Source organism: Macrotis lagotis, chromosome 1 (genome assembly GCF_037893015.1).
Source record: "Macrotis lagotis isolate mMagLag1 chromosome 1, bilby.v1.9.chrom.fasta, whole genome shotgun sequence".
NCBI lineage: Eukaryota > Metazoa > Chordata > Mammalia > Peramelemorphia > Peramelidae > Macrotis > Macrotis lagotis.
Genome location: NC_133658.1, coordinates 624,694,641 through 624,717,536, shown reverse-complemented (window position 1 = coordinate 624,717,536; position 22,896 = coordinate 624,694,641). Strand labels below are relative to the sequence as shown.

Genomic DNA, 22,896 nt, shown 5'->3' with positions numbered 1-22,896 from the left:
ACATAGTTGGGAAATTGATATGGCCAAAATCCAGCTCTGATGTTGCTGATCTTTAAGTAATCTGGTGATTCCTTAGTGCATTGGGGGTTAAAATTAATACTACCCTACCTGTAATTATTATACTTGATTCTCACACACTCCATGATATAGCCAATCTAGTTGTCCTATCATTTCCTCAAACATGACTTTCACCTTCTGTAGTTTTGCCTTGAATAGGCTATCTCCTAATGTCTGCAATATGTTCTTTTGGGAGGGGGGCAATGGGAGGGCTAAGTGATTTGCCCAAGGTCACATAGCTAGTAAGTGTCAAGTCTCTAAAGTCACTCAGGTCCTCCTGACTATCCATTGCTCCATCAAGCTGCCCCCCCATATTTTGCCACCTAATTGTACCCTATATGTGTTTTTATTTGTCTCTTAGAATCCTTTGTTTCTTTTGATATTTAGAAAAAATGCTTCCTCTTATATAAGAGCTTACTTTACTGAGATATCTGGTTGCTTATGCCTTATTGCCTTGGATATATATATATATATATATGTATATATATATATTAATATGATGATCTGTGTACATGTAGTGTCCCCCAATAGAATGTAAATACCTACAAGGAAAGATTCTTTCATCTTTGTCTTTTTTTTAAAAAAGTTGGCACCTGCCAAGTAATGTTATGAGGCTTAGACAAATATTTAGGGATTAATTTATTAGCCCTAGTAAAATATTCCAGAAAAATGTTTTGATAAAATGAAATTATGTGGCAATCTTTACAAAGTAAAAATATATAAACGTACACATACTCATTTATATGTACATGTGTGTATACATATGTACATATAAATATCTCTCTCAATATATATATTCAGTTTAACCAAAAAGAACTCACTTAATTGAAAAGATCATTAAATTAAATCAAAATGTTGTGCATGTTGCTGGCAAAAAAACTGATGAATATGATAGAATGTTATTTATAATTAGCTTACAGTAATAAGCACATCCAGGGTTGACTACATTAACTAAATGGAATTGACTATTTAAAAATGACCAATTAGTCTGCTCTTTAAATAACCATTTGGTTTTCTGATGGTTGAGACTGTGATAACAGGGAAGGCTCTTCAAGCTCTTACTTAGACAGTCCAATTGGCCTATTCTATCAGTAGAAGATAATGCTCGCTACTACCCGAGCAAAATAGTATAGGAAAAAAGCCAGACCTATTCTTATATATTCCCTGCTATACTGTAATGAGATATGCTTAAAGAGACAAGATCTTTCTGACCACTTATAGCCACCACATCACCAACTCCAGAAGTTTAACATCATTATTTGTAAAATGGTCATGAGATCATTTACCAAAACCCAAAGTACCATTTCAACATCATAACAGAAATTTGAAAATCATGCCTCATTCCTGTTTGTTGTGTGGTGGGGTCTATTAATAGATGCAATGTTTTGTGCTCATGAATGAAACAAAATGTGCCATTAAGAATTTTAAGTAATAGATTATATCAAAGAAAATTTACCTCCAAAAGTTTGCTTTTGCCAAAGTAGTGTATCTTTCACTGAGCTAATGCAGAAATCAATGTACTGGAATGCATTCACACTACATTAACTTCTTACAAGTTACTGTAAGGCAGCAAGAAACCTTTGAATTATCGCCAAGGTACAAAATTAAATATGATTTCCAGCTCTGATTTATACACCATGCTGGTAAATGGCTAATTTGTTTCACTTACCAATAAATTTATTTTCTAATGGTGTGAGCACACCCCAATCCAGAGAACTATGTTTAAGCATTTCCCTCCTCTTATAGAGGTACAAAAAATTCATATATGGGGATATACAAAATGATTTAGTGCATTTTTAACCTACTCTCTAGTATAGTTATACTTAAAGTTTCAAGGCAACGTGGTTAAGTAAGAAAAGATCTGGTCTTAGAAGGATGGATTCAATTCCTGCCTTTGACACTTTCTAGTTGTATCACTGTGAGTCCTTAGGTCCTTTTCAGAGTCATCAGAAGGTCTCTAAACTCTAAGTCGGTTGACAAGGCACTAATCTGCATTGAGGGAGAAAATTTTCACACCAGAAATTTCTGACACAAAAGGAATAATAAATATATATATATATATATATGTACATATATCTGTGTGTCTGTATCTCTACCAATATCTAAATATTTATTTAGTGTACATGATGATATTTGCCCTTCATTATCAGAGAAGACCATGACATCAGGGAGGTTATGCCATGACAAGCACATGAATTGATTTTTGAGTGAGAGGGTACTTTACCAAGTCATCAGCCTCACCTTCTCCTCAAGAGTCACCTGGATCCAGTGGCCAGCTATAAATCAGGATAACTAGAGATGGCCCTGGATGTGAAACAATCAGATTTAAGTGACTTGCCCACATTCACATAGCTAGTAAGTGGCAAGATTTTAATTACTGTCCTCTTGACGCCAAGGCCAGTGCTCCATCCACTGAATCATCTAGTGACCCCCAGAATCTTCTTATTATGAGTTCTCCTTCTCCTAAACTATCTCATATTTAACAATATTTTAAACATTTTTATTTATTAACATTGTATTTATATTATTTGAATTTTCTTATGTACTTACTGTCTCTCCCATTAAAATGTAAGCATATTGTGAATAGGGATTATTTTGTTCCATTGCTTCTGTATCCCTTCCTTAATATGCACACACCCAATAGAGTTTTGGACACAGTTTATTAATAGAATTATCTGAGGTCACTTAGAGATAATTCAGCTCTCTGCATCAGTGAAATCACAGTGAAATCACAAGTCCTGAAAAATGCACATATATGTTTGTAGATGTGAATGCATACACATATACACATATATGCATATGTACACATGCCTGCATAAGCAAACAAGTTTACTTAGACCTATTCTTTAATGAAATTGAGGTGTTAGCAGGCCCATGTACACCAGGATGTTCTAGGGTAATGTAAACTATCTAAGGTCAAACAGAGAAATTCTATTCCTTAACTTTTTGTGTATAGTAGAGAACATCCAAGGTTGAACTGTCCTATTCGACACTCACTGTTTGTGATCATCCCACCAAATGAGACAATTCTACGTTTTTTATCATTCCTCACATTTTTTAATGAACTTCATTCATACACAAGTCTGGCATACCTTTATAGAGTTCTATACTCATAATTACATATGGAAATGATATGTGAGTGTTTGTATGTGCATATATATGTCTGCATATTGCAAAACATACTCCTCAGAAACTGCTATACCAGAGGAAACAAGGCAGGCACATATCTATCTTTAAGTATATTCTGAAATTCAGGAATTCAATGAAAATAGTCTGAGTGCTCACATTCAGACTCTAACCCTCTTCATTTGGGATGAGCTGCTCACAAGTTCTAAAGATCTGAATTGCTAAGAATTAGATTTTTGAGCTAGTTTAATCTCCAGATCCTGTTCCAAAATGCTCCCCTGATCTTCTTTTGACAGTAGCTTAAAATTAGCAAGAACAAGGGGTTATTTCCATCCTTCCTACTCTCAGCCATTAAGCTAGGTGGGGAGGCATCTCTGAGAGAGAGAGAGAGAGAAAGAGAGAGAGAGAGAGAGAGAGAGAGAGAGAGAGAGAGAGAGAGAGAGAGAGACTGACTTAGATTTCTTAGTTCTAGTTCTAGAGTGTGGGAGGAGAGGCATAACAAGAATATGGGTGCCACTACTCTGTCTCCTCCTTGCCTTTTTTTCCTTCTCAAATTTGCAGTGATGTAAGCCATTATCAGAAATACATTTCACATCACTTTCCTCATATTAGGCATGCTCACCTTTTCCAGCATCTTCCTCTTATATGTATGTTTACATGCTTGTATCCAGAAAACTTAGGAATAGGAAAAGTCTGCAAGTATGTGTGTGTGTTTGTATGTAAAGTTTTAATTACATTTATTTAAAAGTATTTAAAAATTATTATTTTATCCAACACTGTTGTTTTGATAGAAATAGTATGCTTTCTTAGTAAAATGGTGCTTGTACCTTTTCTATACTTTGTTTTTATCTTCTCCACAATGAAAAACATCTTCAAATTGGAAAATTAGAATGAACAAGTAAGAGGGATAAAATCAAAAGTAGTTAAGGAGATTGTAAGAGATGATCTCTTTTTCTTTGGTAGGGGGGGAAGAGTTTCATCTGGATCCAATGGTGTTTTAGTAAATATTTAACAAGTGCTTTGAAGAAAAATAATACAAATAACATACTTGTAATTTTAATCTGAATTATTTTCTTCAGTACTTTTTTAAGTTTAGAAAATTAATAATATAATACATCAGTATCTGATTTGAAGCAATTAATGATTCCCAATGGGTTAATAATTGCACTAAAATTTTAATAATCAACTCCCAAGACAGATAATAAGGGCTATCTAAGTTGATAAGTAATTCCTTGAAAGAATACCAACCAGTGGCAGAATCTTCCTCTTCATCCTTCACTGTACACTATTAACTTTTCTGCATATATGTATACTTCATATATATATATATAATATATATAAATATAATATATATATATATATATATATATATATATATATATATATATATATATATATATGTAATCAGCAATTTGGGAGAAACCAGTGATATGTAAAGGGGCACATAGCTAGAATGACTTAGAAGTAGTATTTGAAACTAAGTCACCTGTACTTCAAATCTAACTTTATTGCCCTCTGTTGTCTCTTTGAAATTTCTGTGTGTGTTTGTATGTGTGTGTGTGTGTGTGTGTGTGTGTGTGTGTGTGTGTGTAAATATATGGAATACTTGTGACCAAGTGTGAAAAATCTGAAAGAAATGAAAATTTTATTCTAAACTTGCTTAAGAAGCAATAAAGGAAACCAGACTACCAGTCAGTAAGTAGGAAACAAGACTACCAGTCAGGAAGAACTTCCCCTTCTATGACCCTGGGCAAGTCACTTAAACTAGACAGTAATATAAGAATTAATCAAGTCTGCATGGTGTTAACAAAAATGGCTCCCATTTAAATAACGTTCTTCTTTAAAGTGAATTATCTCAACTGATCCTCACAATAATCCTGAAAAGGTCAGGATTATCATTATCCTTAGTTTGTAATTTTTTTTTAAAAGAGGATTAGAAAAGTAACTTACTCAAGGCTACAAAGCTAGGGTATGTCTCAAACTGATTTTGAATTCAGAAATTTCAGTGCTCTAACAATTATATTACTGGGAGTTTCTTTTTTCTACTGGCAGTCCCAATAGCAATGAAATCACCAGTCTGGTGCTTTTAAAAATCATTACTGGTTGAGAGAGAAAAAAATAATGTTTGAATACTTTATGGAACAGATGAATGCGCTTAGAAGAAAGGGCCATTATTACCAAGAATCAGTCAGAGTTAATTGAGAGTAATTTATATCAAACTTCCTTTTCATTTTTTTGTCAAGAATTATTAGACAGAAAGGTCACAAAAGGCAAAAAGGTGCATGGAGGGGTGGATGTGGAATAAGAGCATCTGGATTCAAATTCTACCTCTTATAGTCACAGTTTCTAAATAAGTCACAGGTATCTTGGGCCTCAATTTATTCATCTATAAGATGAAAGGCTTGAACTAGTAGATTTCTAAGGACCCTTCCAGCATTAATCTTTCATCCTGTGATAACATATCTTATGTGTGTCTTGGACTGAATCTAATTTTCAGTGAAGCACCTGACAAAGTCCCTTATAATAATATCCTTCTAGGGTAAATAAAAAAAGAAGAATGATAACAAAATTTTGTGTATTTTTCAGAAAATTCATGCTCATCTTCACAGAGAAATTGAAAGCAAGATGGAAGCTGAATAAGCATCACAGAAAATCATAATGAATGGCTTAGGGCCAGACTAGAGGGTGTGCTATAAGTTTCTGTATTAACCCTCTTCTGTTGGTTTTGAACTGGTATTCTGGCCTAAAAGGAGCTTAGAAATCTTAATTCTGTAATTTAACACATTTAAATAAGTAAAAGTATTTGATTACATAATTAAGATTTCTAAAGTTCCTGTCAAAACTAACAATATGAAATTTAAAAGGGGGTGAATGCACATATTTTACGTGAGTTTAAAATGCCATAAATTTACATATATATATATATATATATATATATATATATATATATATATGTATGTATGTATGTATTAAAGACAGTGGATCCATAGGGATCACATACAAAAAAGTGAGAACCAAAGAGAATAAAGTCATATGGCTAGTTAGTGGCAAAACTTTGAACTAGAACTGAGGTGTCTTGATTGCAAGTTCCATTCAATTATAGGATTAGTAAAATCTGCCTTAACAGAAATTCATATGAAAATAATAGGAGATCTAAAGATGACTCCAGGACGGATATAAACCAATATTGATGACAATTCATGCTATAGTGAGAGTACTGCTACAGATGTCATCATTTAAGAAAAACACTGACATACTTTACAAAAGAACTGGTGAAAGGAAACACATTCAGAGGAAGGAGGGAGCACAATAAAACAGAAATAACACTACATTGTTCCATTCTCTTATAAAGGTAGTTAGGGCTTACTGTCAGTTTTTTCCCCCAATGTCATGATTTGGTTGGATTTTGTCTCTTTTGTTTAAAATATTTTTAATATACTGCATAGTCATCTGAGAAGGAGAAGAATATAGGCAGAGAGCTAAGTAATATAAAAATCAAAAGATGCCAATAAGAATCTATTTTTTTAAATGGTATTACTATCCACATAGAAAAAAACTAAATGAATCAAGATTGTTCAGATTCTGATGGTTAAGCAGATGGTCAAATTCTAGAGTTTTTCCAACAGTTCATTTATCCAACATAGATTGTCAAAACTTTCCAAATAAAATTGCCCAGAGCAAAGAGGAAAGCAAACTTTTTCTTGCCTTGGAGAATTGCACAGTTCTTCAGTTCTACAAAATATAAGTCCCTAAAAGGAACACTTATAGTGTACTCATCCATGCAGTAGAGACCTTTAATTTTATCATGTTAGCCTTTCAATGCATTCAACATTGCTCCAAGCAATCTACTGAACACCTAGTATGAAACATCAAAGGTTTAAAAATTACGTTAAAACAAACTAAGATGTAACCCAAAGCAGTAACATGAGATGGGAGGGAGGGGAAAGGGAGATGAGAAAGAATTTATCTTGAAACCTGCCTTTCCCCATAAGCTTCCCTAAAACATTTTCACATTATTCTTTTAAAATTCTCATGAAGAAGATATCTAGCACATAAAAAACGATAGGCATTTCCTTGAAAGAATAGTACCAAAACAAAGGAAAAAAAAGTAAAAGGAATGCATACTTATCATGTAAGATTTTACTGCTTCATTTTTAATATTTTATTAAAGTATTCTTTTGTGTTCTTTAAAATGTTGCAGATGTATTTGAGTTAGAAGATATTAGTCCCTGAACCATTATGACTGCAATCATTTGAGATCTAATTGAAATAAGTTAATTGAATAAATACGCAAATCTAATTGAAATCAGTGGATCAGTCATAGAGAATAATCTATTAAATGTCAAATTAGAAATAGATTTAATTATTGCTTACAACTTTGTGATATAATAATGCACCCATAAACTCACTCTTAAAGGTAATACTTCTTTTGCATCCAAACCAACCATACCTTCTTGTCATTCTGTTTACTCACAAAAAATTACTGATTCATCAAGCCTAATTGATTATAACTTAGACTAGTTTCATTCTTAATTCCAGGTCCAAATAACTGAAGAAGTGGAATCTATGTGGAAAGATAGATATAGAACTGGGAATGAAGTCAGGAAGACCCAAGTTCAAATCCAGTTTCAGATACTTACTAAACTGTGTAATCCTGGACAAATCACTTAATCTCTATCTGCCTCAGTTTCCTATTCTATAAAATGTAGATAATAGTGGCTCTCTGGGTTAATATGAAAGACAAATGTGATAATTTTAATAAAGTGCTATTTAAACCTTAAGTACTATTTAACTTTTTAACTTTATAACTATTCAATTATATAATTTAAAGTACTATTTAAATCATAGCTCCAACAACAATAATGATGGTGATAAAATAGTAGTAGTAGTAGTAGTAGTAGTAGTAGTAGTAGTAGTAGTAGTAGTAGTAGTAGTAGTAGTAATGTTGTTGGTGGTGGTAGTGGTAATGGTAATAACAGTAGTGGTAGTGGTAGTGGTGGTAGTAGTAGTATTAGTATTAGTAGTAGTAATAGTAGTAGTAGTAGTAGTAGTAGTAGTAGTAGTAGTAGTAGTAGTAGTAGTAATAGTTAGATGATCTTGAGCAATTTGTTTTACTTCTTTAGGCTTGTTTCCTCATCTCTAAAATGAAATACTAGGGGCGGTTAAGTGGCGCAGTGGATAGAGCACTGGCCCTGGAGTCAGGAGTACCTGAGTTCAAATCCGGCCTCAGACACTTAATAATTACCTAGCTGTGTAGCCTTGGGCCAGACACTTAACCCCATTGCCTTGCAAAAACCTAAAATAACAAAAAACAAAAAACAAAAACAATAAAATGAAATACTAGATGATCTCTAAAGTATCTTCCAGCTTGAAATCTATGATCACAAATGTCCTTTCATGCCACTTTGTGAATAAGGCTTCACACAGACCATTTGCTGAAACCAACCTATACCCCATAATCATCTTGACATTTCCTTCTGTTTCACCTGAAATTTTTGGTTCCTCTGAGATTGTGGTTCTCCATGACTTTTATCTGATAGAACTTCCAACATTATACAGGAAAATAAAGATGCTTTAATCCTCCCCTGTCTAATTATTTTACTACTTTAAGTAATGTTTTTATTGCAACTACTTTTCTATTTTTAACTTTTTAGTTTAGAGTTTCTAAGTTGTTACTCTCTGTGTGTGCATAATGCTAAGATTCATTTGTATCTCACTAGAAAAAAATAATATTAAAAAGATGGAGTTTTGCTGCAATAAATTACTGGGGATCATGGTACTCATTCAAAGTACAATCTCAGGTGGCTAGGTGGCGCAATGGATAAAGCACCAGCCCTGGAGTCAGGAGTACCTGGGTTCAAATCCAATCTCAGACACTTAATAATTACCTAGCTGTCTGGCCTTGGGCAAGCCACTTAACCCCATTTACCTTGCAAAAAAAACAAAAAACAAAACAAAGTAAAATCTCCTCCTATCAAGTTTTAAGCCCATCTAATGGTTGTCACAATTCCTTGTCCATAATATATCAATTGAGAGATTGATACATTAATTGAAAAACTTGCATACAACTACATGTCATAATCTTCTTTATTTTATTTGGTTACTGTGGTTATATAAGTCAGTCCATTTGAGTGAGTATGGGTCTTTGATTAAGAAATACTTGTGGTATTCCAAGACTTGAGGCATTCAGAACAATATTGGATAAAAGCAAAAACATTTGGAGGATGTCATCAACAATAGAAAACCTTCCTTCTCTTTGGACATTGTCCTACACTTTCCTCTATGATTCTTTCAAGAAAATTTACATATATATATATATATATATATATATATATATATATATATATATATATATATATACAGTGTGTTTTTTCTCCTGGCTTCATTTATGATTTTTACAAATGTTTAAGAGGCACTTTTATGAGAACATTAAAGGTTTCATTTCGTTTTATAGAGACAAATATTTTTATTTGTCATCTAAAAGCAATAGATTAGTGATGTTCATCTTCCTTCAGCTTCTTACTATTACAATTGGTAAAATGTGATCTGCTATATGAACTCGTTGATGTATTCTCTTACCATCTTTTTTTATTAGCATGATCCTAATATATGTGTGCATTGACTATTCTCATTAAAAAGATTTATAAAGGTGAGATAGTATACTGTAGTAAAGAGAGACTAAGAATAGGAATCAGTGGCACTTATGGATTTTTTTTTTAGTCAAAAGAATATATTACAAGAGTTTGAAGATAGTTATGGAAAGCACTATTACCATAACATCTCCATAACCTTTTGGGGGGGACCGAAAAAACTATCAAGCCATGAACTAATGACCTTTAACCCTATTTTCTAGTTCCTAGAATATTAGCTGGAAAAGGAAAGGATTTTAGGGGTCATCTTGTTCAACGAGGATGGCACTATTGTCCCCCAAACGTGACTAGAAAGACATAAAAACTTCAACTACTGACCTCCTTTAGCTAATTCCCAATTCAAATATTAGTCAAAACAGGAAATGATATTTAGAATAGATCTAATTCAACCAGGATGATACTATTATTTCCTCTCTACCTGCAAAAGGGACTGAAAAGACATCAAAACATTACCTAATGAAACATACCTAATTTCTTCTTCATGAAACAATGGATTTAGAGCTAGAAATTATTTTAGAGTTCACCTACACAAAACCTCCTGTTTTACAGATATAGAAATTTAAGGCCAGAAAAGTTCAGTGACTTGCCTAAAATCTTATAAGAATATTAGTACCCTTAAACAAGGGTTATTTACGTTTTGTCTTTCCACCTTAAAACAGGGGTAGGTAACCTTTTTCAGTAAAAAGTCATTTGGATATTTATAACATCATTTTCAGCCATAGAAAATTATCAAATTCAAAATTCTAACCCTAAAAGGCTTTGCCTTGATAGTACCAGACCAAATGATTTCTCTGGCCTTGTATGACCTGCACGCTGGAGGTGTCCCAGCCCTGCCTTAGAACCTAGCATAATAGAATGGCACATAATCTTACTTCATCTCCAGGCAGCAAGTCTGTAGCACACTAATCTTCAGGACTTAAAGCATAGATTTGACCATGTCACTCCTGCATTAAATAAAATTTAGTGACTCTATAACTTCTAAGATCAAATCTAAACTCTTTAGTTTGGCTTTTAAAAGCCTTCACATCTTAACTCTGCTCTAATATTATCTCTAGTTTATATGGCAATTATCTCCTTTGTATTTAGTTGTTTGCATTTTGATTCCCTCATTAAATTACTTCTTGAGGGCAGGGGTTGATTTTTTTCTTTTTATCGCCAGAACATGGGACAGTACTTAGAGAGTTTTTAAATTGTTTTTCATTTGTTTCAGTTCTATTCAACTCTTCATGACCCCATTTGGGATTTTCTTGACAAAGATACTGGAGTGGCTTGCCATTTCCTTCTCCTGCTCACTCTACAGATGAGGAAACTGAGGCAAAAAGATTAAGTGACTTGTCCAGGGTCATGTAGCTAGTATCTGAGACTGGATTTGAACTCAAGACTTCCTGACCCTAGGAAACACTCTATTCAGTCAGTCACTCTATGTATCTCAGTTTCAAAAACTAAGTGGAAAATAATAATATCTCTCTAATTGTTGTTAGTATCAAATAAGATAATATTGGTAAATTGTTTTGTAACAATGCCTATGACATAGTAGGTACTTAATAAATATTTCCTCCTTTCTTTCCTCCTTCAATAAGGCTCATCTAAGCTGACTTTGACTTCCTACATATCTGAAACTCTTATCTTCCATCTCCTTGCTATCACCCTTGCTTAAAATAAACTATCAGACTCTGCCTTCTCTCAAAATTCAGCTATGCTTCACCTTCTCCTTAAAGTCTTTCAATATTTCTCCAGATAATTATGCTCCTCCCTTCATTACCTTGCATTAGTTTTTTTTTTTTTTTTAGATTTTTCAAGGCAATGGGGTTAAGTGGCTTGCCCAAGGCCACACGGCTAGGTAATTATTAAATGTCTGAGACCAGATTTGAACCCAGGTACTCCTGACTCCAAGGCCGGTGCTCTATTTCACTGCACCACCTAGCTGCCCCCTTGCATTAGTTTTGAATGTATTTTGAGTCTCTCTCTCTCTCTCTCTCTCTCTCTCTCTCTCTCTCTCTCTCTCTCAAATTCCATGTGGACAGAGATTTTCTATCTTTATCTTTGTAAGCCCAGAGACAGGAATATTATAGGTGCTTAATATTTGTTGATTGATAGTTAATAGTGCTTGTTGAGTTGAATTGAATAGAAAGTGTCAAATGCTATCAGTAACCTAGGTAAATATAAATACACTCAAATTATATATTGTATCTACTCAGTAAGTTACTTCAAAATGATCTGATCTGTATATACTTTTATACTTTAAAATTTTCTTAAGAAATACACAAAAGAGTAAAGTAGAATTTCTTAATTTCACAATAAATACAATATTTTTCATGAATTATTATGTATGAAATGAACTTTTGTGTCTTCATTTCCAAGAAATGCTGCATAGATTGTTGCTTTACTAATTTTACACTTGTGTTTATTCAAGTTATTAAAATATATTCAATGTCATTAAACTCCTCATGACAGTTCTGGTCCTGATAACATTACAGAAAGCAATTCATCATTTATCAAAATTCAATTACAAATTTATCTGGAACTAGGTAAATGTCAGATTTGTTTTTTCTTGTAGGGCAATGAACCAGGGCTTATTATGATCACACAGAAAACTCCTTCTCTGCTTTCTTCCATTCTTCTGCAAGCAATGTCTGACCTCTTCTGGAAGTCTAATTCATTTCCTGCCTTTAATAACAGATAGATATGCAAGAGAAGTATTTAGTTCAAGATGGAGTATAAAGGGACTCATCAGAATTTGGATTTTCTTTTATCTCTCTGATCTAAGACTTTTCCTTTGCCTTTTCTAGGGCTGTGGTAAAACCATAACCAAGTTTCTAAACCATTATGAGAGTAAACAATCCAAAAGTTAGAACATTTCTGTGGGTACAGATATTTGACAAGATTTCTTAACCCAAGGTCCATTAAATTAAAAAAATGTATAATTTTGTTTCAATATAATTGATTTCCTTTATAGTATTGCATATTTTTATTTTCTTCATTTAAAACATTTTTCTGGGAAAGGATCCAAAATCTTTTATTAAATTGTCTTCTACATTTAAAAGCCTAAGAAATTCTGATGTATAACATGTAGCTATAGCCTCCATAAAAAATGAAATAAAAAATTAAACTTTTTTCTGAAAGATTTCTATGTGAAAACTTCTTTGAAAGTACCAGACTATTTTTGTATTTATTGATCCTTAATCTACAGATAGTAGAGTCATTTATCTACTCTGTTATTGAATTTTCATTTTTACTACAAACTGGATTTCCTTCACTTAACACACTTTTAAGTCATGACCCACTTATTTATACAAGTTGATATATATTCAGAGACTGAAGACTAGCTATAATATTCATATAAGAAATATATAATTAATGTTTCTAAATGAGAAACTGAGGGCAACTAGGTGGCACAGTGGAGAGAGTGCCAGGCTTGGAGCAGTAAGACTCATTTTCCTGAATTCATATCTGGTCTTAACTATAAATTAATCTCATCTGTAAAATAATCTGGAAACAAAAATGACAAACCACTCTCAGATCTTTGCTAAGAAAACCCCCAAAAAGGTCTTGAAGAATCAGCCATGACAAATTATTGACAAAACCAAATTATTTCTCTCCCTATTTTTTATACAATTTTGCCACTGTATTTAGAATAATATAGTTTCTTGTACAAATCTGTCTTGCTCTTTTTTTGTACATTGAAGTGCTTATGTTTAGCAATGTTTACTAAATTCAAATGAAAATTTAATTTTAAAAATGTATCCTAAATCTAAATTGGAATTAGCATTGAATCATATTTTCTTATCAAATAGCATTACTCCTTGACAACTGATTGCATTACTGTTTTAGATGCTACTGGGGAGAATATAACAGCTCATGTCAAAGAAGCAACAATTCTAAAGAATGAGGCAGAAGGTAAAGTACTTTTTTATCCCTAGGAGAATACAATACTCTCTTCTCTTTATTTAAAAAATGAAATTTTGTCTGAAAATTGAAGAATATTTGATTATATTAAATGAACATGATCCATTTTTTTATCTCCACTTACTTAGGAGCCTTTCCTCCTTGTCCTCCTTGACTCATTATATCCTAGCTATGCTCCCTTCATTCTCAGTTCAACTGGTTATCCATATTGCTCTACCTCTTCACCTGGTTTACCCCTTGGGGAGCAACCTCATCCACACAGTTACCCCATCTTCCAGCTCTCATTTTGGATTGCTAGCATCTTGAAAATGTCAGTATCTTATTTTCTAATATTTATATCTCCAATACTTAAGACATAAGAAAATAGTTAAGTGCTTAAAAAACATTTATATGATCTATTTCTTTCTCATTAACAAGCCCCCTCCTTTCTCCCTTCCTTCTTTATTTACTCCTTCCCTCCCTTCTTTTTTCCCTGTCTTCCTTCCTTCTTTCCTATTCTTTCTTTTTTCCTTTCTTTCTTCCCTTCCCTTTATTTATTTATCTATGTGTCTATCATCTATCTGTCTGTTTATCTGTCTCCTCTATCTTAGTGCATGTTTCATGATTCTAAAACATTAAATGTTGATACAGGGATTATAGAATGAGTCCACAGTTACAAAACAAGTCCCTAATAGGAATTTAGTGTTGATAATAATAATAATAGCATTAGTTAGCTTAGTATTTGAAATATTCAGTAATTCCCAAGGACCCCCTTCCCACTCCCACACATATGGCCCAAATTGAATAAAATCATAGATTCCTCTTTTCTCAATTTGTTGGTTAAAGTGTATGGCTTTTCTTCCCTCTTGTGAAATTCCACCATGCTTTGCAAAGAATGAAAAGAGAAAAAAAAATACCCATCTTTTTAATATCAACATTCTACTAGTCTTATATGCTGGCAAGACATGGAAAACAAAAGTCTGCCAAGATATATCTTTAGGTTTTTTTTTTTTTTTTTGCAAAGCAAACTGGGTTAAATAGCTTGCTCAAGACCACACAGCTAGGTAATTATTAAGTGTTTGAGACCAAGTTTGAACCCAGGTACTCCTGACTCCAAGGCTGGTGCTTTATCCACTACGCCACCTAGCCGGCCAAAGACATATCTTTAAAAAAAATTATGCATCACAGAAAGGAGCATGTAGACAAAATTGTATATGTGAACAGGCTTCAATATATAATCAATAAAAAACTCCAAAGAAGATGAAGAGTAAAATATATCAATAAGGTTTGTATTGTAGGAAGAAAAGATGGGATGGTTATATAGAAGAGAGAGATTAACAGGTTAAACAACCACAATCCTCAACTGTGTATCCTAGTTATGACATGAGAAAGTAAGGAAGACCTCCACTAGTTAAGATGGATCCACTGCTAAAAATTTATATAGGAACATGGATTAGCATATAACTTTTGATTTCCCTGACATCATTGTACTTTGGTTTTGAGATAGGTTGTTTTGCTTTCTTTTTTTCAATGTAAAATTCTAAATTGAACTCCTGAATAATTATGAATATCCAATTCAGAAAGAAATATGAAAAGTGAACTAAACACTATATAAAAACCAATATTGATACTGAAGAAAAGTTGAGAAACACATTTCACTTTTTTCATTAAGGCCATGAGGTACTATAGGTGAAGAACATGCTGATAGGTCTTACTGGATTATTTGTATCAAGAAAAAAAATTGGCTTCAAATAGTTGTGTGATCCTAGACAAATCAGTTATTCACTTTGAACCTTAGTTTCTTATTCTTTGAAATGGAAATATATAGCATTTACCACACAGGATTGTTATGTGGAGAAAATGAGATAACAGAAATGAAGTATTTTTTTTTACAAATCCTAAATAATCTTAAATATTTTGTAAATCCTAAACTATATAAATGCTAGATGTTGCTCTTTTTGGTTGTAAATAAAGTGTCTATGAATGGACAATTAGGCCCATCTGGCCAGCTCTCTACAGAGATAGTTTAAAGATGCAGAAGCCCAAGAATTACTTCAGACATGATGATGTCTCAACATTCTTCCCTATCATCTTAGGACCTGATAAACTGCACCAAATCTTCTATAAATCTCATTTTAGATACTTGTATTGTTGCTTTTATTTCCATTTACCTCTGTGCTTTACCTCACTCGTGACTAGATTCTTTTTGGAATCTTTTTTAATTTTGATGTTTTCTTAGCTCTTAATCTACTCAAGGTTTTTTTTCCCCCAAATAAGTTAATTTCATAACACATACACATACTGAAAAATGTCACTTGTTGGCTAAGCCTTGTTTGATATATGTATTATAAATGATTTCTATTGTCTTATTGGAATTTATCTCCTCTATCTCTCTTCTTGATCTCTCTCTCTCTCTCTCTCTCTCTCTCTCTCTCTCTCTCTCTCTCAACTCCTGTTTTGATAGCTCTCTGGCAACCAACTTGCAGCATAATTGAACAAAGGATAAACATAGTGATGAGGAGAATCACAGGAAGGATCTAAACAAGCCATAAACTAAATAACCACTGGAAGTTGGAAAATAGTATACTGTTTAAATTATCTTATGAAAGTCATAATTGTATATTAGGCAAAAATGAGACTAAGTATTTGTACATGAGGATTCTAACCCTAATTTTGCTATTGACTGCATTATTGAATTTCAAGAAATCATAGAAGCCTTTTGTGTCTCTATTTTATCATGTGGATGATAATATCTACTCTTCTTTTTTCTTCCTTGTAATGGTCTTGAGGATCCTGTCAACATCTATAATAGTAATGGGCAATAGCATTGTGTGCTGTTCAGACTCAAAACCATTAGTTTCATTCATTCATCCCCTTACCAGAGCTGCCACAATAAGATGGATCAACCAGCCGTCCATTTTTATCTGAGCAAACTATGGCTTGTAGGCGCACTCCTTTTCCACAGGATTTAGTGTCTCCACGCAACCTCATGCCTCGCTGAGACTCCTTTTTTCCCTCTGGAAGAATACACTCAGACCAGTTTCCATGGGGCTGGGATATGAATACTTCACAGGGGCATGCTTCAGTTTCAACAAGGGGATAAACTTCAGCATTCTGGCATTTTTCCTTCTTTCTGCTCTTCCCTGTTCCAACAAGAGACAATTGTATCAATGTCACATCTGATTTTAATTTTAATAAAGGCTGGTCACCTTATTTATACCTTAGGCTCCTTAATGTATTAAAGTTTAAATAACATGAAGAATAAATATAGATGACTTTTTCCCCACACCCAACCTGCTTTCTCCTTGTTTCTAAAGCCTGTGACAATGGAAACATCTCCCAGGGAAACTAAAGTACTTAAGGGAATTCAGAAAAATGTTTTACATTGGAGAAAGGCACTAAACCCTTGAAATAAGGCTGCTACAGTAATTGCACTACCAAAAATTTCTTGGTAACTTTATGTAATATCATTTACCCCATAATTAGCTGATGAAAACAAATTGATTACTTTGTCTCTATTCCCCTTGCAATCAATGGTTACCAGGGAGATCCACCAAATGGTTGAGTAAGAAATAACTCCTTTTTAAAAATGACATTGCAAAGCAGAGATAAACAGATATATTCCACATATGCAATACATATTAAAATAATCATACTTAACTGTGTAGGGCCCATTAATTGTTTTTTAGGTTTTTGCAAGGCAATGGGTTTTAAGTGGCTTGCCCAAGGCCACACAGCTAGGTAATTATTAAGTGTCTGAGGCTGGATTTGAACTCAGGTTACTCCTAAATCCAGGGCTGGTTCCCTATACACTACACCACCTAGCCACACATGTTGGTCCCGTTATTAAAAATGATATCTACATTTTGAAGGATTTTACTAACTTCAGATTAAAAAGATTGTTTTTTCTCTCACCCCCAACTTTGGTGAAGATACTTGAAAGTTAGTATCCATTAGAGTGGCAGATTCAATCATCTTGACCATGAAGAATGGCAAACATAGATGTTATTTAGTAAATTCCAGGTTGGAATGGATATTAATGACATTTTGATGGCAATAGCTTATTTACCGGAGCTAGAAATAAATCTTAGTTTTCCTCATTCAGACTTACTTTTCTCATTGGGTACATTAATAGAATTTGAGGGATGTTTTCAATTACATATGGCAAAAAGAAGTGTTTGGACTATTCTCAAGGTTTTCTTTGGTGAGGTTGATAAAAGACTATCAATTTTTTTTGACAGTCAGTTGATAGCACCATATCTACTTGTCTGTGATAATTGTGGAGGCAAGGGTACAGAACACAAAGTATAGAGGGACTGACTAATTAAGCAATGCAAGTAGATATCACAATTCTGTAGTCTTCTGTTTTCTATTAAGTGATGTCAGAGATTAGAAAGGTGTAAATATCTTGCTATTTAAGTGACTTTTATTGTTTAATCATTTTAGTCATGTCTGACTCATCAGGACCCCATTTGGAGTTTTTTTGGCAAAGATATTGGAGTAGATTGTCATTTCTTACTCTAGCTCATTTTACATATGAGGAAACTGAGGAAAACATGTTCACACAATAGTATATGTCTGAGGTCAGATTTGAACTCAGAAAGATCTTCCTCACCTCAAGACCAGTCTTCTATCAATTGTCACCTAGATGTTAGGTAAGTCCATTAAATTAGTATTCTTAGGGCATCTAGGTGAGGCAGTGGATAGAGCACTAGCCTTGGAGTCAGGAGAACCTGAGTTCAAACCCAGCCTCAGACACTTAATAATTAGCTAGCTGTGTGGTCTTGCGCAAGCCACTCAACCCCATTGCCTTGAAAAATCTAAAAAAAAAAAATTCATATTCTTATAGGCCACTGAAAGAAGGGTATGTCCATTAAGATAAACTCCTTTGAGCTTTTGATTCCAATGCTCTCTTGAGTATATAGAACATCTTTAATGTATTCCCATTGAGAAAAAGTCATTGGTATGTGCAATATTTATTGAATTGGTGACTTCATGGAATGTGATGATGCTTTTAGTCACTAGAATCAACTAGAAAGCCAAGAATACAGTCTAACATTACCTTCTGGTTCCCCTCCCAACTATTACATCTTCAAACATGGATTTTCAGAATTGAATCTCATTAGACCTATTATTATTTCCTCTTATGTCAAGTGAATATGTCAAAAAAGACCATAAATTCTAATATGACTGGTTAAAGCACTATTGGAAAACTCTAAGACATTTTCAAAGGCATACTCAAAATATAATGTTCCATTATCAATGGAATTCAATGAATAGAGTGGATAGATTTTGATACTATTCTATTCACTTCTTTTTGAAAAACCTAATCCTAGTTTCATATTTGACACTCGAATTTTTAGCCAAAGGCCATCTGAAGATCAGAGGTTTCCATAGTATATGATAATGTATGCTAGAATTATAGACAGAATCATGAGCTGTTTCATGTGTAATGGAAGGTAGGTTCTATTTTATTTAATATGGATAGCAGATGGATGCCAAAAGCTAATTTAACCAACTACTATATTGTGACTCACCATCAGATGAAGGCAAATAGTATGAAGAACAACTGGAAACAGACACCTTCACATTGTTTTAAAATTCTTTTTAGGTACTCTATCAGATTATTCTAAAATATGATTTTTCAAACAAAATGACTGAATCTTCCATTATACTGGATTCCAATTTTTAATGAATTTCACTATTGTTGGGGAAGGTATCTCACAGACAATAAATAATTTTTACATTAAGAAATTAACACATGGGTTCATATACTCTTATTAATTTCTAATCAAAGACTATATTAGATTTCACTAAAAGACGTATTCAAGTAAGATAATCAATCCCTAATCATCACCTGAAAGATCGATAATGTTTTCTTATGTTTTTGTTGCTTTGTTTACATAAGAAAAAATACTAACTGAAAAGTGAAACATACCTAACCAAACAGCAGTTTTTAATGTTTTGATTTCTAATTTGGAAAAAAGCTTGAATTATTTTTACATTTAATCCCCAGAATTTTTTGAAATATTTGAATGTTTATTGGCAAGTTCTTTATGATTAAAAGTACTGTTTGCAAAATCCAATATTTTCTTAATAAATGATTTTTCAAAAGTGTGCAAAAATCTTAGATAATGATTTTGGTTGAAGGTTAATATAACCAAATATTTCATTTAGTGTCAAATAGGTTGCTACTGTCATATTATATATCATTTTATAGAGAGATATATTAAAATGTCTATGTATATATATATACACACATGTACATATATATATGTATATATAAATTGATTATTACTGATTATTGGTTTTAGTTTCAACTTAAGATAAACAATATTAAAGTAATTAGTTGAAAAGTGGGAAAATCCAAAATCAATTGGTTAATTTGTGTATTTAAATATCTAATGATTGATTTAACTAATTTTTCCTCTAGTTATAACTAATTTTCCCTAGTCAACACCATGTATACATTTGAATTGATGAGTTATTTTGGCCTACTACAGAATCCAGAAGTATCAAGAAACTTGTACTAAAACTGCAAGTTAATAATTTGAAAAGAAATTCTAAATTTTCTTAGAATCCACACTATAAGAATCTTTTAGACCTAGTAATACTTATTTTAAATGAGCTAAAAATAAACTCCAATATTTACATTAAAAAGCATTTTGCATAAAATCAAATTCATTAAAGTTTTACAAATCCAACAGTCCACTGTTTTCAGTTTTAAGATGAAAGCTCATGGGACTTTCACATTCTTATCACTTTCAGTGTTCAGAAATAAAATGGAAATCATCAAGAGAGATGAACTAAAAGCAATTTATATGATTTTCTATTTTAAAAGAAAATGCCCTCTGATTTCAGAGGGTCCTGGAGGATTATGTTGTTAAAACATAATAAAATTTATGTATATATGTGCTAATTGGTTACTTTTCCTTTGTTGTTTGAGAGTAAACAAATATTTTAAAGCATCCAGTAACTTTCTAATATTTATGTAATCCAAGTACTATCAAGTATTTAGAATTATTTTGCTTTCAAAAGAAATTAGACCCCTTATAGGAACATATGAAATAGTAAAAAAAATTCAATGAAACATCTCTTCTATAAAATAGCAGAAACCACTGTTGATTTTTATTCAGTAAAAGTAATAAATTCTTGGGTCATATATTACATCATACTGTATTGTATTTCATCATATTGTATTGTATCATATCATATAAAGATTTAGAACTAGAAGGAATACTAACAGATCACATGACTCAATTTTCTCATCTTAGAGATGAGGAGAGAGTCTTATTCAAGCTCAAAAACCCTAAACACACTTAATGGAAAGCTATACAATGTGTTCCAAAATTCTTTAATAATTTAATTGTAGATAATTGTGAAGATTTGAATTTCTGATATGCTTTGAAATTGTTTATATGGAGAAAAAAAGCTCCCAAATCAAGGCAACTGACATTAAAAAAACACTTATGTTATTGATTGATCATGTATTGCTTAATTGTTCAGGTTGTGTTAATTTTATTCTTCTTGATTATTTGTTATCTTTCTTGTAATTCTTAGTTCTCAAATTATGAGTGTCCTTAAGCTAAAATAATCCAAATAGAAAATACAATCAAAAAAATCATCTTCATTCAAGATAAATATTGGAACAAAACCTTTTTTAATTTGATAGACTCCTGAAGTAACCTTCCAACTAGCTGTTAAAATAAATCAGACATTTGACAGTGGTATAGAATTCTTCAGAAACAACTATTTCATTATTTGTCACAAAAGACAAGAATCAGATCCTACCTGTCAGCTGTCGGCGGCGGGTCCTCACTGTGTCACAATCTGTTGAGCATGGGGTGAATTTTGACCAAGGAGTGAACATGCAATCATCTCGGCAGGGAACGTGACACTCTTGTACAAGGGGAGGCATGTCCCCTGCCCACTTAAGGCAGTCAATCATTTCTGCAGACTGGTTATTTTCAGAGAGACATGTGATAGCTAAAATACAAGAGAGAGTTTCAGATTACTAATTCAATTTAATTCCATAAACATTTATTAAGCAGTGTACTTTGGGTTCAGGGGGATGTAATCAAGAAAAATGATTATTTAAATACTGCCTTAAAGACAATTTAAATAGTTACAGTTCTGTGGCTTTCAACTAAGGTCACTTAATCACCTAAAGTCCCAATTTCCTCAATTCTAAAATGGGTTAAATAGTAAAAATCCTAGATGCATCTAACAGGTTTGTAAGGTTCAAATATAGGAATATATATATAAAAGTAGTTTGGAAACTTAAAAGGGCCACTGACTAAATACCAGTTAGTACTATTGTTGAATACCTACCAAATAAAAGGTACTAAGCTCTAGTAAACTAAAGCTATAAAAACAATAATTAACCAGGCCTTGTGCAAAAATATATAATGAGTAGTGGAATAGATAATAAATAGAAAGAAATTTTAATAGTGAGTGAATGTGAACAAGTTAGGAATGATCAGGAAAACCTTCTCAATGAGGTAAGCGCATGAGATGGTCCTCGAATTTAGTAAAGGATTCTAAGAGGCAGAATTAATGCAGAATCTCATTCCAGGTCAGGACAATGAGAGCCAAAATATAGATGCTAGAAAAACATAAGCAAATCAGCCCCAAAAATGTGACTCTTTTCATTATGTTGCAGGCATTCCTATTTGAAACTTCACAACAATAAAAAAAAAAAAATAGGTATGCTTAGACCACCTAGTTGAGGTGTACAATGTATATAGATAGAAATAAGGATAGGGAAAGAACTTATGGTTTCCTTGCTATAGAGAACTTCTTATTTCCCTTACATAAAGAAACACATGGTATAAATTATTGGAATACTTGTAAAATAGATATACAACAAAATAGAATAGATTATTTTCTTTCCCAAATTTACTTTTCAGAAAACAATTAGTTTACAAAGACATTTTATTCCTTGTTTTCTGAACTACTTATAGCTAATCTATTTCAACAAAATTAGATTCTTTGCATTATGTACAAGACAATACATTAGGCTCTATTTAAAAACAAAATTAAAACCAATCCCTGACATCAGGCAGATTAGATTCTACTGGAGCTTGGGTGTTTTTGTTATTTGGGGGTGGGGGTGGGGAAGGGGTTGGGATACCAAGAGATATTTGATGAGAGGTAGAAACAAAATGGCAGAGAAATA

General features: G+C 32.6%; 1 protein-coding gene across 1 annotated transcript in view; it reads right to left on the bottom strand.

Moving 5' to 3' along the window:
* Positions 1-22,896, bottom strand: part of THSD7B (thrombospondin type 1 domain containing 7B) — a 1,134,773-nt gene that overhangs the window by 334,100 nt on the left and 777,777 nt on the right. Inside the window, exons 13-14 of the mRNA XM_074215070.1 lie at positions 21,510-21,704; positions 16,598-16,861 (exon numbers count right to left, since the gene is read on the bottom strand). Of these exons, the coding sequence (XP_074071171.1) occupies positions 16,598-16,861; positions 21,510-21,704 (459 nt within the window). The remainder of the gene's footprint in view (positions 1-16,597; positions 16,862-21,509; positions 21,705-22,896) is intronic.